Source organism: Tympanuchus pallidicinctus, unplaced genomic scaffold (genome assembly GCF_026119805.1).
Source record: "Tympanuchus pallidicinctus isolate F22 unplaced genomic scaffold, pur_lepc_1.0 scaffold8, whole genome shotgun sequence".
In the NCBI taxonomy this organism is placed as follows: domain Eukaryota; kingdom Metazoa; phylum Chordata; class Aves; order Galliformes; family Phasianidae; genus Tympanuchus; species Tympanuchus pallidicinctus.
In genome coordinates this window covers 7,194,206-7,208,587 of record NW_026294802.1, presented here as the reverse complement: position 1 = coordinate 7,208,587, position 14,382 = coordinate 7,194,206, and the positions used below count along the sequence as shown (strand labels likewise).

Genomic DNA, 14,382 nt, shown 5'->3' with positions numbered 1-14,382 from the left:
ATGCATTTTTTCTCATAGGAAGGGTGCTGCAGTACCAGCATTGGTAAAGGCACTGGTCCACACAAAATGAGGTGCCGAAACTGTTTTAGTGAATTCCTTTGTGGTTTTCTGCAGAAGTATGGCTGTGCCTGTGCAGCAGGAGTGTCTTGTACCTCTATCTCATGGTGAAAAGGAGGCTCCAGGGAGATGTCGTTGTGGCCTTCCAGTACTTGGAGAGAGCTCATAAGCAGGAAGGGGAGTGACTTATTACACTGCCTGATAGTGACAGTACAAGGAGCAGTGGCTTTAAACTAAAAGAGGAGAAATTTGGGTTAAATGATAAGAAGAAATTCTTTACTTGGAGAGTGGTGAGGCACTGACAAAATCTGACCAGAGAGGCTGTGGATGCACCATCCCTGGAGGCATTCAAGGCCAGGTTGGATGGGGTTCTAGGCAGTTGAATCCATGGCAGGGATTGGAACTGGATGAACTTTAAGGTCCCTTCCAACCTAAGCCATTCTATGATTTTATAATTCTATGATTCTATGTATTCCATACATAGAATGTCACCAGAGTCATCTTCAGAGCATCAGGCATTTTGCTGTGGGATGGGTTTGGGCAGAGCTGGCTGCTTCAGTTCAGCTCCAGATTCATGACTTCAGCACAAGATGGGGATGATCTTCCAAGCCATTGTCTTCACAGGTACTGTTGTTCTGCCTTCTTAGCCTTCTGGAGCAGTAGCTGTTTGGGCACAGGGTGCAGCAGCAAGCTGAAAGAGTTTTGATGGTTTTGAAAGGGAAAGCTTTGACTATTCCTGTTGTTGGATCCATGCAGAGCTGATATGTTGCCCCAGTGTTTGGTCTTAGGTCAAGTTTGTGGTAGTGTGAGAGGTACATCAGATCAAAACCCAAGATGTTTCTACTGAAAGGCAAGCATAGGACTTGCTTACTGGTAAGGGGTTCTTTAATCTGGTGGTTTGTTCCATTATCTGGCTAGATCACATGTGGGAGTGAAATATGACATCAAACTGACTGTTGTAGTGCATGTACTTAACACATAGTGCTCCATGATAGCAACAAAGAACACAAAGTCCTGCCAGCGTTGTTTCTGCCTGATAGTAGATATCTGTCTGATAGAGGGGCAGCATTTTCTGTGGGGCCGGGTCTAAGCTACATGGTGACTGAGGTCACTGCTAGCCCAAGGCTGCTGATCCTTGAGCTCTGAATCAGGCAGAGGACTTCATCTCCCCGGTAAGGTGATGTGGCCTGTGGATTTCTTCATGTTGCAAAGCCACACTGTTGTTGTTTTTCCTTATCCAGTGATCAGGCATCTGCCTTTTGAGTTCATGGAAGGGTTATACGTGTGTGGTGTTGTTTTTATTTTTAAAGCATTACACGCACCTGTAATGTTAACCACTATGGTCTATGAACATTAGCTAGCATTTTATAAAAACTAAGTCATGTTTTTCATAATCACCTCTGCAGGGGTCTGCATTTGGAGGTTTGAGAAAAGAGTCTGACTCTTTTGTGTCCTTTCTTTTCCAAGCAAAAAAAAAAAAAACACACCACACACTCCTGATGTAAAAGACTTGTAAAGCAGAACCTAGGAACTCTATAGTGAAATCATAGAATCACAGAATAGCTTGGGTTGGAAGGGACCTGGAAAATCATCCACTGCCACAGGCAGGGTTGCAAACCACTAAATCAGGCACTGAATCAGTTTACTCAGGACTCCATCCAGTGTGGCCTTGAACACCTCTGAGGATGGGGCATCCACAGCCTCTCTGGCTGTGGATCTATTCCAGCACCTCATCACCCTCTCAGAGAACATTTCCCCCCAACATCTAATCTAAACCTCTTCTCTTTTAGTTTAAAACCATCCCCCTATATCCTATCATTTTCTACTCATGTGGACAGTTGATTTCCCACCTGTTTGCTAGCTTCTTTTTAGTACTGGAAGGCCATAATGAAGTCTCCTCAGAGCCATCTCTTCTCCAAGCTAAACAAGCCCAACTTCCTCAGTCTGTCTTTTGTAGGAGAAGTGTTCCAAGCCTCTGATCATCTTCATGGCCCTCCTCTGGACCTGAAATAAAACACTCAATCTCCCCTTAAGCTGCCCAGTACCAGTAGTAAAGCTGTACTTGTTTCATAATAACCAGGCAGCTTTTAATTTAAGAGCTGGATTCTGATGGATGGCATGTAGGTCATCAGCCAGTGATAGGAAAATGAAGGAATGATAATCCCAGTAAGCTGAAATGCTGCCATTAAACTTTGCAGCCACTGAAGAAAGTTCTTGAAGATGAAAATAGCGATTTTTATTTTAAATGTTAAGTGTCCTATCAGTCACGAGTGGCAGGACAGAGCATGCAGTGAGTTCTGCTGATGGAGCAGAAGTTGTTCTTTCCTACCTACACTTTTCAGACTAATTTAAGATCCTCCTTTGAAAGATACTGCTTTGGTCCTTAGGGAGGAGGCTGTTGTGAACATTTTCCACTTGAAAAAAAAAGGGAGCTGGAGAGCATCTGTGTTCTGCAGGAGGCCCTCTGCAGTGGGGCGAACCTAGTCAAGGAGTTCTGATGTGGCCCTGCTCTAACAGTGCCTTGGTGCAGTGTGCCTGCTAGGGCAGTTGTTTTTGTGAGGCTGGGCCCATGGCCCAAGGCTGGCAACTTCAGGTGTTGCTCAATAATTGGGAATGGTAAAGAGACCTTTTAGGGTGAGCAGACAATAAAATGCCTTTAGGGCAGTTTCTGTGGAATCATAGAGTGGCTTTAGTTGGAATGGACCTGAAAGATCATAGAGCTCCATTCCCAGTGCTATTGACCGGGTTGCCTATCTCCAGCTCAGGCTGCTCAGGGCCCCATCCAACCTCCAGCCACGGGGCACCCACAGCTTCTCTGAGCAACTTGAGCCCTTTAAAAAGGGCTTATTTGTGCCCTTCAAGAAGTGTTGCTTTTACCTGAGGACTTGGACAAGTTTGCTTTGTTTTATTCCCCTCCCCTTGCTCTGGTGAAGGAAGGTCATAAATGAAACCAAGTGCCCAAACATTGTGAAATACTGTTATAATGTTAAGGTCTCTCTGCATACATTCAAGAAGGAAGCAGAATAACTGTTTTCTTTCAAAAGTAGCAATAAATTAAGCCAGCTGTGCAATGACAACACACATTATCCCCACTGCCTAGCGCTTAGGCAGCTAATGAGACCTTAAGTGCCCACTGGTGAACAGTAAAATTTGTAAACAAAGGTTTCAACTTGTCTGAAGGCTTTCTTTCACTGCTTTTTCTGCTTTCTGGCTAAATACTGGATCGTTGCCCAGTAGACACTATTTAGATGTAAAACTTGCAGTAAATGCCAGTTTCTTCCAAAGAGCCAGTAGGTGTCCCAGCCTTGGGGCATAACCCAGCAGATTTGCATTAGCTCACAGCAAGCATTTTTGACTTGGCATTGTATACATGGAATGTAACTGGGGAGAAGAAAGTGAAAAACCAACAACTAAGTCTGTTCCTTTCTTTGCTGGATGGTTTTAAAAAAAACTAACAGTTATCTTTAATTATCTTGCCTGGATGCCAAAACCATCAGAGATCCCAATGACTAAAGTTTGGCAGCTGAACTCTGTCTAGGTGAGTCACACTACTTGGAGATGCTGAGGGGAGTTCTTTGCTGCTGTTCCTGACATTTTAGGGGCTCAAGAAAGGCACGCCTGGTGGTCAGGCTTGTCTCACAGCCTCCAAAGTCACTCATGATAAAGAGTTGGTGACCATGCTGCCTCACAGATGGAGAGAATGTCACTGGGAAAAAACTGGGGAGAATTTTGGTGTTCTGTAGTTTTGCTGCTCAAACTGGCAGCCCGAGGGCTGTCTTATGGCTGATACAAATGGAATGCGCAGCAATGAGCATGGTGTAAGAGGAGTCAAAAAGATAAAAACAAAAAACAAAAAACAAAACTTTAGAAACAAAACAAAGAAACAAACAAAAAACAAACAAAGAAGGAACACCAACAAGTGAAAAACCAGCAACCTAAAAATGAAAAAAGAAGAGCCAATCTTTGTGGCTGAAACAGAAGAATGAAAACAGCTGACCTGAGGCCATAATCCAGCCACTTGCTCGCAACATGGAATTGGGAATGTTTTTGAGGTCTCAGTCGGGGACCCAACCAGGGAGCTGCCCTGAAGGGCTCCCAGCTGACTGACGTACCGCCCTGCTGTGCTGATCCTAGTGACTCACTCCTCTCAGACTTGAGTTCCTATGGGGAAAGGAAATAGCAAAACATGCACCCGGCCTGTTGGAAAGCGAGTCTGGATCCAAGAATTGTGCACTGGGGGAAGGGCAGGGGAGTGTGAGAAGGATTTTCCTATTTTAAATGACTCCCAAGAGGCCTATGCTAGGAATGAGCAATAGCATCCTTTTCTCTGCCTGCGGACGTTGGGCTTAGGAGACACTGAACTCCAGCGTTGCTCACCCTTGCCTTTTTTTTCCAACTTCTGTTTACTCATAGTTACTATAGAGTTTAATTTTGTTTTTCATTTCCTCTTCAAATCCCACATTCTTTGGAGAAGGGAAGGTTAAAGAAAGCTAAAGAATATTTTGAAGCACGGGAAAGCAAAGGAATTTATATGCTTCTTGAAAAATCCCCCATTAGTTGAAATAAATATGCTGCTGCTTTGCTGGTTGTGGGTTGGAAATACTTGAGTGTTTGCAATGGGAGTGTATGCATGCATGTGTGCATAATGGGCTGGATTATAAGATTTGCTCAGCATGAACTTCAGCATTTCCAGCTGTGTAACCTGAGCAAGTTGGGAAGATGTACAGGTTTAATTACCATGCAAATCCATTAGCTCTGAATTTCCTGGCATTTGTTTTGTTGATGACACAACCTGAATGTTATTCACTTAGTGGATTTTTTTAATCCATCCAATTTTTGGGGGTGATTAAAGTGAGTAATTGCTGGTGTGAGACTCCAAATGATCATATCTGCTGTTATGGTGGATCTCTATGCTGTTTTCAAATACCAATTTCATATTACCATTCATATTCTCCTGCAAATGAGGCAATTTTAGTGTAATTAATAACCAGACAGTTAAAAAACTGTAGTAAAGTAATTGACAAATTATTCCTCTGTGCCTTGGTTTTGATTTTTTCTTACACTGTAGAAGATGCACAACTAGAGATGTGAGGTCCCCCCTGTTTGTCCACACCAGGTGCATAAGCCAGGATAGTGCCAATCTCCACTTTTATCAGTGTATTTTAGGTGTGACCTGGGGGACTGTTTACATTCCTCAGTCTCCCTGGTCTCCTCTGTTTGCTGTATGTAACACGTTTTTCCTGCCATCAGAAAGATCTTCCAGCTGTTCTGCTCCTCAGTCAGGCTAGGAGGGAGGATCTCTGTGTCTCATTTAAGAATGACCAGTTAGATGTGCCTGCAGTTGCATGCTCATTAATATTGACTGTGGCCTGTTCCAGAGGTCTTCTGGCAGCTGAGATTTTGTACAGTTTGTGTGTTGTTGGATGATTTTTTCTCAAATATGCGCTGCCAAATGTAGTTGCTTTCTCTTTTTCCTCTATCTTCTCCCTCAAATTAACACATACAAAAGGTAAGCACCCTGGTATCAAGTTGTATAGGGTGCAGATACCTGCTTTTCCACTCAGTTTCCCTGTGGGGATGCTGGGGAAGGTTGATCTTGTCTCTCTTTCAGCCCCTATCTTTGGAATCAGTATTCAGGAAAAATACTGTGCTGCTGCCAGTTTGTCCTTTATTTCTCATCCTTGTAAGAGCATTGGAGCAGTAGCTTGGATCTGTGCCTCAAACCAGTGATGTATCAACGCGTCCTATGCCAGTAGGTGAGCTCTTCTGTTCCCTGAAGGGCACGTGGGAATGAATTGTGGAGGTGAGGCTCCTGGGAGCTCCATCATTAGCCCTTCTCAAAGCTGACAGGGCTGTGTACCATGTGATTCAATCTATGGCTGAGTTTGGAGAAGAATGAGGGTTGGCAGGCTTCCCTGCTGCAAATGTAAAAAATGCCAGAAGAGGAAGAATTTGAGGGATGTGATGTGCCTGGAAACTTGCAGAGTTTTTGCCTGAATCTGTGTGACAGTGAACTGCTGCACAAGTGCCAGTGAGTACTGAGAACAGTTCTCTTGGTCCTTTGGAAGCTGAGGGAGCTTTTCAGTATGTGTCCTTGGGTTTGGGTGTGCAGGAATTCATGGACTTCTCTCCTGCATCATCATCATTAGCAGGACTACATGTGCAGTCCTCCCTCCATAGTACATGAGCAGTATCTAGGCATGGTTCTTCAGCTGCAAAGAGCAGATTTCTGCTTCAGGTCCTTATCATAAAATCCCAGAATGGCTTGGGTTGGAAAGGACCTTAAAGCCCAACAGTTCTAACCCCCTGCCATGGGCAGGGCTGCCACTCGCCAGCTCAGGCTGCCCAGGACCCCATCCAACCTGTCTTGAGCACCACTGCCTCACCAGTCTCTGACTAAAGACTTTCCTCCTAATGAGTAGATGCTGCACTTGCATGCTTAAGCAGAACTGTGTATGATGCATTTTATGGCTCTTGCATTATAACCAAGTTTAGAGCTGAGCCTGCTGAGAGTGAAAAGCATGTATGTGCCATCTTTAACGACTGGCACTTTGCCTGGGTGCCCTAGAGTTTGAATCCTTGTGTTAGCAGCTGTGGATCCTATTCAGACCTCCTTGGATACCATATAAGCAGAAGCCTGTGAAATGTGTGTTTGGTTGCTTGAAAAGGAGATGGTATCTCCATGTAGCCTCTCTTCCTGATATTTGATGCTACTAGCTAGAAATGGTTCTTTCTGTATTTTATCTCCTGTGTACCTTTGATTTAGACAAACTACAAGAGAGCAAGTGAAGAAACGATTCCCTATTTTCCCTGTTAACTCACAGTGAGAGAGGAAACCAGAGATGAGGACAAATTCATGCCTGAGGTGCACCCTGGCACAGTGTGTGTAGGCCAGCATGCTCTGAGATTCCTGAAGGGTGGGCTTTGGTTGTACCCAAAGGTACAAAGGTACCCAAAGGAAGTGCGTAGGCCTCCTAGGGGGTGTAGTGTGTTTTATAGGCTCACTAAAGCATGCTACTTGTTTAATAATGTAATTAAGGAGTATCATTTAGGGCTATCGACTTCATTGCTTTTTTTAGTGAGTAAGTGAGTGTGTTTGAAAGTCAGTTTTCTGTTTCAGTCTTAGTCCTGATAACATGACAGCTTGAGATAACCGGCACTCTCTGGTCTGACTTCAGGCTGGAGAAGTCAGCACTCCTATGGAAGGACCCAAACGTGAGTCTCTGTTTCACTTCAGGGCTGTCCATTTGAGCAGAGAAGAAAAAAACTTTTCCCGTAGGCAGAAATGAAGAAAAGGAGCTTTGTCTGGCAGAAACAGTAATGCTGTGAGAGCTGCAGCCTGCGGCTCACTTGGGCTGAGGCCAAATATCACTTGCTAAAAGCCATCCAAAATCCACCACGCGCCCGGATGCAGGAACCCTCCTCTGTTTGCTTACCGTGGGGAAGATGTCTGTAGGTGTTTTGTATTCCCCTAAAGCACCTGGCTTATAAGCGGGAGTAAATGTCCCAACAGATTGGCAGAGAAACTCCGTGGAGCTGCAGCCCTCTCCCTGCAAACATGAGCCCTGGTGTTTTGCTTGTTTGTAAAGTATTCTGGGAGAAAGGGAAGATAAGGCTGTATCTGTCCTAATGGCTTTTTACAGAGATTCAAATCCCAACTAAACACATATTTTTGCTATATAGAGAGAACTATTTATTAATTCAAATACGCTCCTTATACAAATGTCTGTAACTAGTACTGTCGCTGGCAGTGGGGTGTGTGAGGGTATAGAATCATAGAATCATCATTAAGGTTGGAAAGACCAATAAGATCATCTAGTCCAACCATCAGCCCATTCCTATGACTGGTCTAGATCATGTCCTAAACTGCCACATCCACTCATTTCATGAACATCTCCAGGGATGGTGACTCCACCACCTCCCTGGGCAGCCTGTGCCACTGCAGCACCAATAGCGGGGTGGCCAGGAGCTGCAACAGAGCTGTATTTTATTAAAAAAGAAAGCCATTGCCAACAACAACAACAACAACAAAACAACAAAGTCCACATTTTTGAAGCAAGTACTCTTTTTTTCTTTTTTTAAAGATAAACTCTGTTGGGGAAAGATGCCAAACTGAAAGCCACAGACAAAGAATTCCTTTCTTTTTCAACCAAATAGATATTGAATTTCTGGCAGTCTTCTCAGCTTCCTCTCTAATTTGCCCTTTCCTCCTCTGGAGTGTGATCACCGCAGAGGTAATTGCTGCAATATCAGTATGGAGGGCTGTTCTGTGGATGTTCTACTCTGGAAGTTGCTGCTGACCACTGTGGTGTATGTGGAAATGGTGGGAGGGAGGGAGGATGTGCCTTGAGAAGGCAGAAAGGAACAGTTTAAGTGTGGGTGGGAACTGTGAGGAGGCTGATGTCTCACTGCTCCCTCAAAAGCTGTAAGCTGTTGCCCAAATGCCTTTTTGAAACCTTTAATCAAATGGAGTTGCTTTCAATAGACTACTGTTTTCTTAAGGGGAAAAAAAAAAAGGCAGGCTTCATGTGTTCGCTGTGGTAGAGATGTGTGTAACGTACAAAATATTCCTGTATCTCAAGCAGTATTTTCTCTAATCGTTAAGAAGTCCAGACCCTAAAGCTGTATCTCTTAGTGGAATCCAGCAGCCGTGTGATCTGGCCTGTCACACTCTTTAGGACTTCTGTGTTCAAAGTTACATCGCAGACTTTAAAAATAAGATGGAACCACAACAACAAAATTAGAGAACCATTTTAAGAATAGATAGAGCATTTATTTGCTGTCAGAAGGCTCTGCTGTAAATGTACTCCATTTCTTCCATGCAGATTGCTGCTTGTCAGCTTTGCAGATGCAGCAGAAAAACAGAAAGCATGCATGTTGAGGAACGTGTTGGACTGCCTTCCCTGCCCCAAAGCCCTCTTTCTGTCTGGTTTTGAGAAGCTGAACCTTTATTTCCTTTGCTGCTGTTCCTGAAGTGGTATTAGGAAAATTCCCCATTTAAAAGGAAAGTAATCTAACTTTAATTCTTCCATTTGCTGAAAGTTATTTACACAGCAGTTGATACAAATTTCTTCCATATTGAAACAGTATTATGCAGGAATCTTTGTGTGAATTTGCTAAAGATAGCTATGTAGCCCGTGATCGTTTGGTTTTTCAGCTTTGTCTTGAAACCAGTGTACAAATACTGAAGCAGTCATGTTGTATCTTGTGCTAATAGGGAAGAGTGGTTTATACATTTAGCTGCTGGGAAGCAGCTCTAGTTGTGAGAGCTACTGATTTCTTGGGTATTGAAACTAAAACAAGGTTTTCGAAGGTGGTCATGCCCCCCTTGCTGAGTCATTCCAGAGTTAGTTCAGTTGTTTTATCATTCACAGCAAGTTAATATGAAACTACAAATCCATTTTGCCATTTGTAAACACTTTATTTTAGCTAGCTTGCTGTTTGAGCATAGTTAACTGTGTTCCTCTGTGTATAGCCTTACGTTCAGTAAATATTTTCTTTAGTGCCTGTCAGAATTGACTGAAGGCTTATGAATTTTGAAAGAAGTCCCGGTTAGTACCGGTGAACATGAGGAGGAGGGGCTGTGTCTCTTTAGGTGCTTGGTGGGCTGTGTGAGACCCACCCGAGCTCGCATATTCTAGCACCAGGCTTTGAGGCCACAAGTGTTGTACAGGGCATGCGAGGAGTGTAAGCACACTGCTTCTCTTGTGGAATCATACAGTATGGACTAGTTCTTGATTCTTCCCTACAGGAAGCCAGATCTTGAATTTCTGTGTTTGTTTCTGCAGGAGAGAGCAAGATGAAGGGCAAGATCAGTGCTGCCTGCAAAAACAGAGCAAATCAAGCAGACTTAGAGTTTCGTAGGACCAGGCCCCAGTTGACAAAGACTCCTATATGAGATGGTAGATAATGCCTGATTGTTTAGAAAGGCTCATTATGATTCATTGCACAAATATTTTTGTACCAAAATAGATTTATCTGTGTCTAAAACAAGGAGGAATGGTTTCTTGCAGTACAGTTTCTTCTGTAGTCTTCTGATACTTGAAATGAAAACAAGAAGAGCTGCAGTCTCTTTAGATATTGCTGGGAACTGCACTGGGTTCTCTAGGAAGTAGATTGGGAGATTTGGTTTCTGCTTGTTTTGAATAAGAAACAAGCACAAAGTTTATCCTAGTACATGCAGTCATAGAATGCATTGCTATTGTAATAGGTAAAGTAGTAACTAGCAGTGGCTGCCAGGAGCTCCAGTTGTAGGGCCCAGAAGCTGAATTTTGCTGGAATGCCGTGTCTGGAATAGATGTATAAATTACCCAGGAATTCCACTGTATAGAAAACGAATTGCCTGGGACATGCGGACTCTTTTTGCTGGATTGTGCTGTATGTCTGTGCAACTAGAATTGTCATATGTGGTGGCAGACAATATGAGCCTGAGTTGCTTCCTTTCTCTTCTCTGTGCTTCAGTGACCACCCAAGTGTTCTATTCCACACAAGGCACATCCTAACAATAAATCCTGCAGGATGCGTAGGGAGTACCTCTAGGGAAAGAAAGGAGGCTGCCTCAGGACATGGCTGCTGTGCTTCTGTTTTCTGTTTTCATTGTGAGTTAATCATAAACTCTTCTGTTTTCACTGGAGCAGGGCTGGTTGTTCCTTCTACTGACTGGCACGGGTGCCTGCTGCAGATACCAGGATTGTTCTGTTGTTGGCATGACAGGCAAGGAGACAACTTTTTCCCTTTTTATCTCCACAGCACTTCACAGAGTTCCTGGATGAGTTCTCACCAGATGTCCTAGGCCAGCTCTTGAACGATCCCTTCTTGTCTGAGAAGAATGAAGTGATGGAGGTGGAACTGTCTCCAGCATCCCCAGCGCCACTCATCCAGGCAGAACACAGCTACTCCCTGTGTGGGGATTCCCGGCCCCAGTCACCACTGACCCACATCTCGACTGATGACAACTTTAATGAAGGTAATACTGCTGTGTGCAAAATCAGTGTTGATCTACTTGTCATTGTTTGCTTGCCATGATGATGGAGTAATGGAATGTTCCTGGTGGGGTAGTGGTGCGCTAAAGGTGCATATGAATCTTCTGTGCTAATTAAAATATCTACAATGAAGTTACAGATGGGATTGGTTTGATTTCAGTCTGCAGGCATTGTGAATCAAGCAATTGGTTCATAGAGAGCGAAATTGTGCTCAGCAGAAATTACTAACTTTGCACTGTATTGCATTAAAACCAAGGGTTCATCCAAAAGAAATGAGAGAAGATCCAGAAAGAGACTTGTTTCTATGTATCTGAATATTTGGTTGTTTAAGATAAATGGAGACCAATAAATCAAGTGAGTCAAATGAAGACCACCTTGACGTTTGGGTGCTGTACAACGTAATGTGTAAGGAAAGGGTGCGATGGAGTTTCAGTCTTCAGGAGAAGAGGCAGAGGGGAAGTCTTATTGTGGTCTGCAGCTCTCTCATGCATGGATGCAGAGGAGGCAGATCTGGACTCCTCTCAGAGATGCACAGCGATAGCACAAGAAGTAATGATACAGTTTGCAAGAAGGGAAATTCGACTTGGATGTTAAGAAAACCTTTTTCACTGTAAGCATGTCAAACACTTGAACATAGATGATGTCATCATCTATGGAGGTATTCAAAGTTGAGGAAGAAAAAGCCCTGAGCAACCTTACCTGAGTTGCCTGCGCTTTGAGCAAGGGGCTGATCTCTAGAGGTCCCTTCTAACTGACGTCACTTCAGGTTTATTAAAAAAAGTGCAAACAAAAAAACCTCTTTAAACTATAGTTATGTTCAGTAATGGAACTTCCTAGTATCCCAAAATGAAAATCAGCTCCTTTTATTTGTGTTTTTTAAATGTATGTGTATAGGAATGAAACTTCATCTGTCTTGGTCTTTAAACCTGTCTTGTGAAGTCCTGTTTCTTTTTTATTTCTTCTTTTTTTTACTTCTGAGAAAAGAAGTGGGAAATAGCGTTACACAGGATACAAGGAACACCACCAGCATTTTTTAGCAGCCATGTTTAATTCAGCAGTTATAAACATCTGGAGGGGAAAAAGGGAAATGCAGGAATGGTGGGAGGACAGGATCCAACCTGCTTGTTCTGGTGTGTAAATGCCTACTAGCAAAAAGGGAGTTCAAAAGCTAGTGCTGGTGGAGAAGCAAGGCCATGAATAACTGGCAACTCTTAGACTGACTTTCACTCCTAATAATGTTTGTGTGTTCAGCATTATCTTCACAGTGAAATGAAGTAGAGTACTAAACCACTTTGTAATAAAAGAGAGAGATTAGTACTTACGTCTAAGCATTAACAAGCAAAGTTGTTTAAGAAGATCCACTAAGACACCAGTTTTCATACAGTGACAGTTCTGTAGTCCAGAACGCTCTCTTAAAACAAGGTGTGGCCTGTTAGAGATTTCACAAATTTGGCTGCATTTCACTGAGGACGATACATAAAACCTGCAAGAAGGCTTTTTGAAGTGAGATGAGGTTTTTAAAAATCATTTGGAAACATTGTCTGCATAAAGCCTTGCCTTTCTATATATCCAAACTTGTTTATATGAATATCTTTAAATAAATGCTCAAAGGAAATGACAGATATTTTTTACTGTGACAGGAGAAGAAGCACAAGAAACTTCATAAAGCAAACTTCCCTAGAAGTTAATAGAAAGAAGCTCCAAACTAGGCTAAATGTGAGGGGAGTTTCCTTTGGGAAAAATCCTTAAGAAATTCATGCTGCTGAGACTACTGGGTAATTAGTAGAGCTCTGGTCAAATGATATTTTAAAAAGCCAAGAAACGTTAACAAGTGAGTTTAAAAATAGAAAATGAATGGAAAGCATTTCATCTTCTGCTCATTCTGCAGTGTTTCATAAGAGAGGAGGAGGAGGTGGAGGAGTTGTTCCTGATGTTTGGGATTTTATTTAATCTTTACCCTGGAATCACTCTCACGACCTCTCCTGACTCTGAAAAAGGGAGAGGGAGATTTTGCAGGTGGCAGTACTGCAGGACTTGGTGCTGAAGATTGAGACCATCTGCACTGTTAGATGGTGGAGGTACATAGTGCTCTTGGCAGCTCTGGTGAAATCCAGTTCCCTTGGCAAAGGGGCTAGTGTAAAGAATAGACAAAAAAGTTACCTTTTCCAAATAACTACCCTACTGGGCAGGCTGCTGAACTCTTGCTGCAGTTGAAGTCAAAAATGTGATATTTCTTCTTACAAGTCTCTTTTTAGACCTTTTGTGATTGTCCTAGCAGTGAGCATTGGTGTCCTGTTCCCCAGAGCATGCAACAGTGCTAACCCTTCTTGTCAGTGGAGTTTATGGACAGACAAAGAGGAGAGAAGAGAATGGCAAGAGGAAGGAGGAGGTGTTCTAGAGCTAGGCTACTTAGCCTGTCTGACTAGATAATACATACTTGAAAAAGGAATCAGTTATGGTCCTTACTGGGATTCATTCCAGTAGGCGTTCTGTTAACATGACCTGGAGCTGCTAGCTCCTTTCCACAAAGGTAACTTCTTAAGTGCAGTGTGCTTGCGTATATTTAGATGCCAGCTGGCTTACAGTGTGTCTGTTCTAACTCAGTGCATTTTAATTATGTGAGGCCAATCTGTTGCTCAGCCCTTGGGTGCCACCTGAGAGCTGCAAGTAACTGTGGAGCCCCATACTGGTCCAGCCTTCAGGTAGGATAGAAGTAAGATGTCCCCACAGAGGGTGATGGGTGGTTGGATTGGTTTTGTTCCGCATGGATCTGGTGTCCTTGCCTGCCTGTCTTTAAAAATACTCTTTAAATATGAAGTTTGTTTCCATGGCAATGGGTGCACTGCAGATAGCAGTGGTACATTCACAGCCCAGCCAAGGGAGCAGCACTTTGGGGTAGCTGGAGCAGCGTCCTGATGGGAAATCTTGCCTGAAGAGTTTAAAAGCAGCAACAACAACAGTGCTGGAAGTGTAAAGCCAGGCAAGTGTGTCAGATCTGGGTTCAACTCTTTTGAGAAGTCTTGTTGACTACAAAGTAAATGTGAAAGTGAATGTGAATAATCCATAAGATCAGGATCCCAACACCAGTTTTTCCTAAGTTATTTATTCCAATTTCACTGTATTTAGATTATTTCTGTAGATTTATGTGGAAGACCTTTTCTGAACACTAGCAGGTTGTTAATAATGTGCACTCTCTGAAAGCATCAGTCCCTACATCTTCAGTTTATGAATGCACTGACAAGTGTAACCACTTTAAAGCAGATGTGTGCAAGATATCTGGTATGTATTTTTTTATCCTTCCCAAGAATCTATTATATTCAATTTTGCATAAACTTTTAAGACT

At 43.1% G+C, this 14,382-nt stretch overlaps 1 protein-coding gene across 2 annotated transcripts in view; it reads left to right on the top strand.

Annotated features, from left to right (window-relative positions):
- Nucleotides 1-14,382, top strand: part of CREB3L2 (cAMP responsive element binding protein 3 like 2) — a 78,964-nt gene that overhangs the window by 27,387 nt on the left and 37,195 nt on the right. For both annotated transcript variants that reach the window (XM_052667903.1, XM_052667902.1), the window contains exon 2: nucleotides 10,807-11,023. In XM_052667903.1, the coding sequence (XP_052523863.1) occupies nucleotides 10,807-11,023 (217 nt within the window). The remainder of the gene's footprint in view (nucleotides 1-10,806; nucleotides 11,024-14,382) is intronic.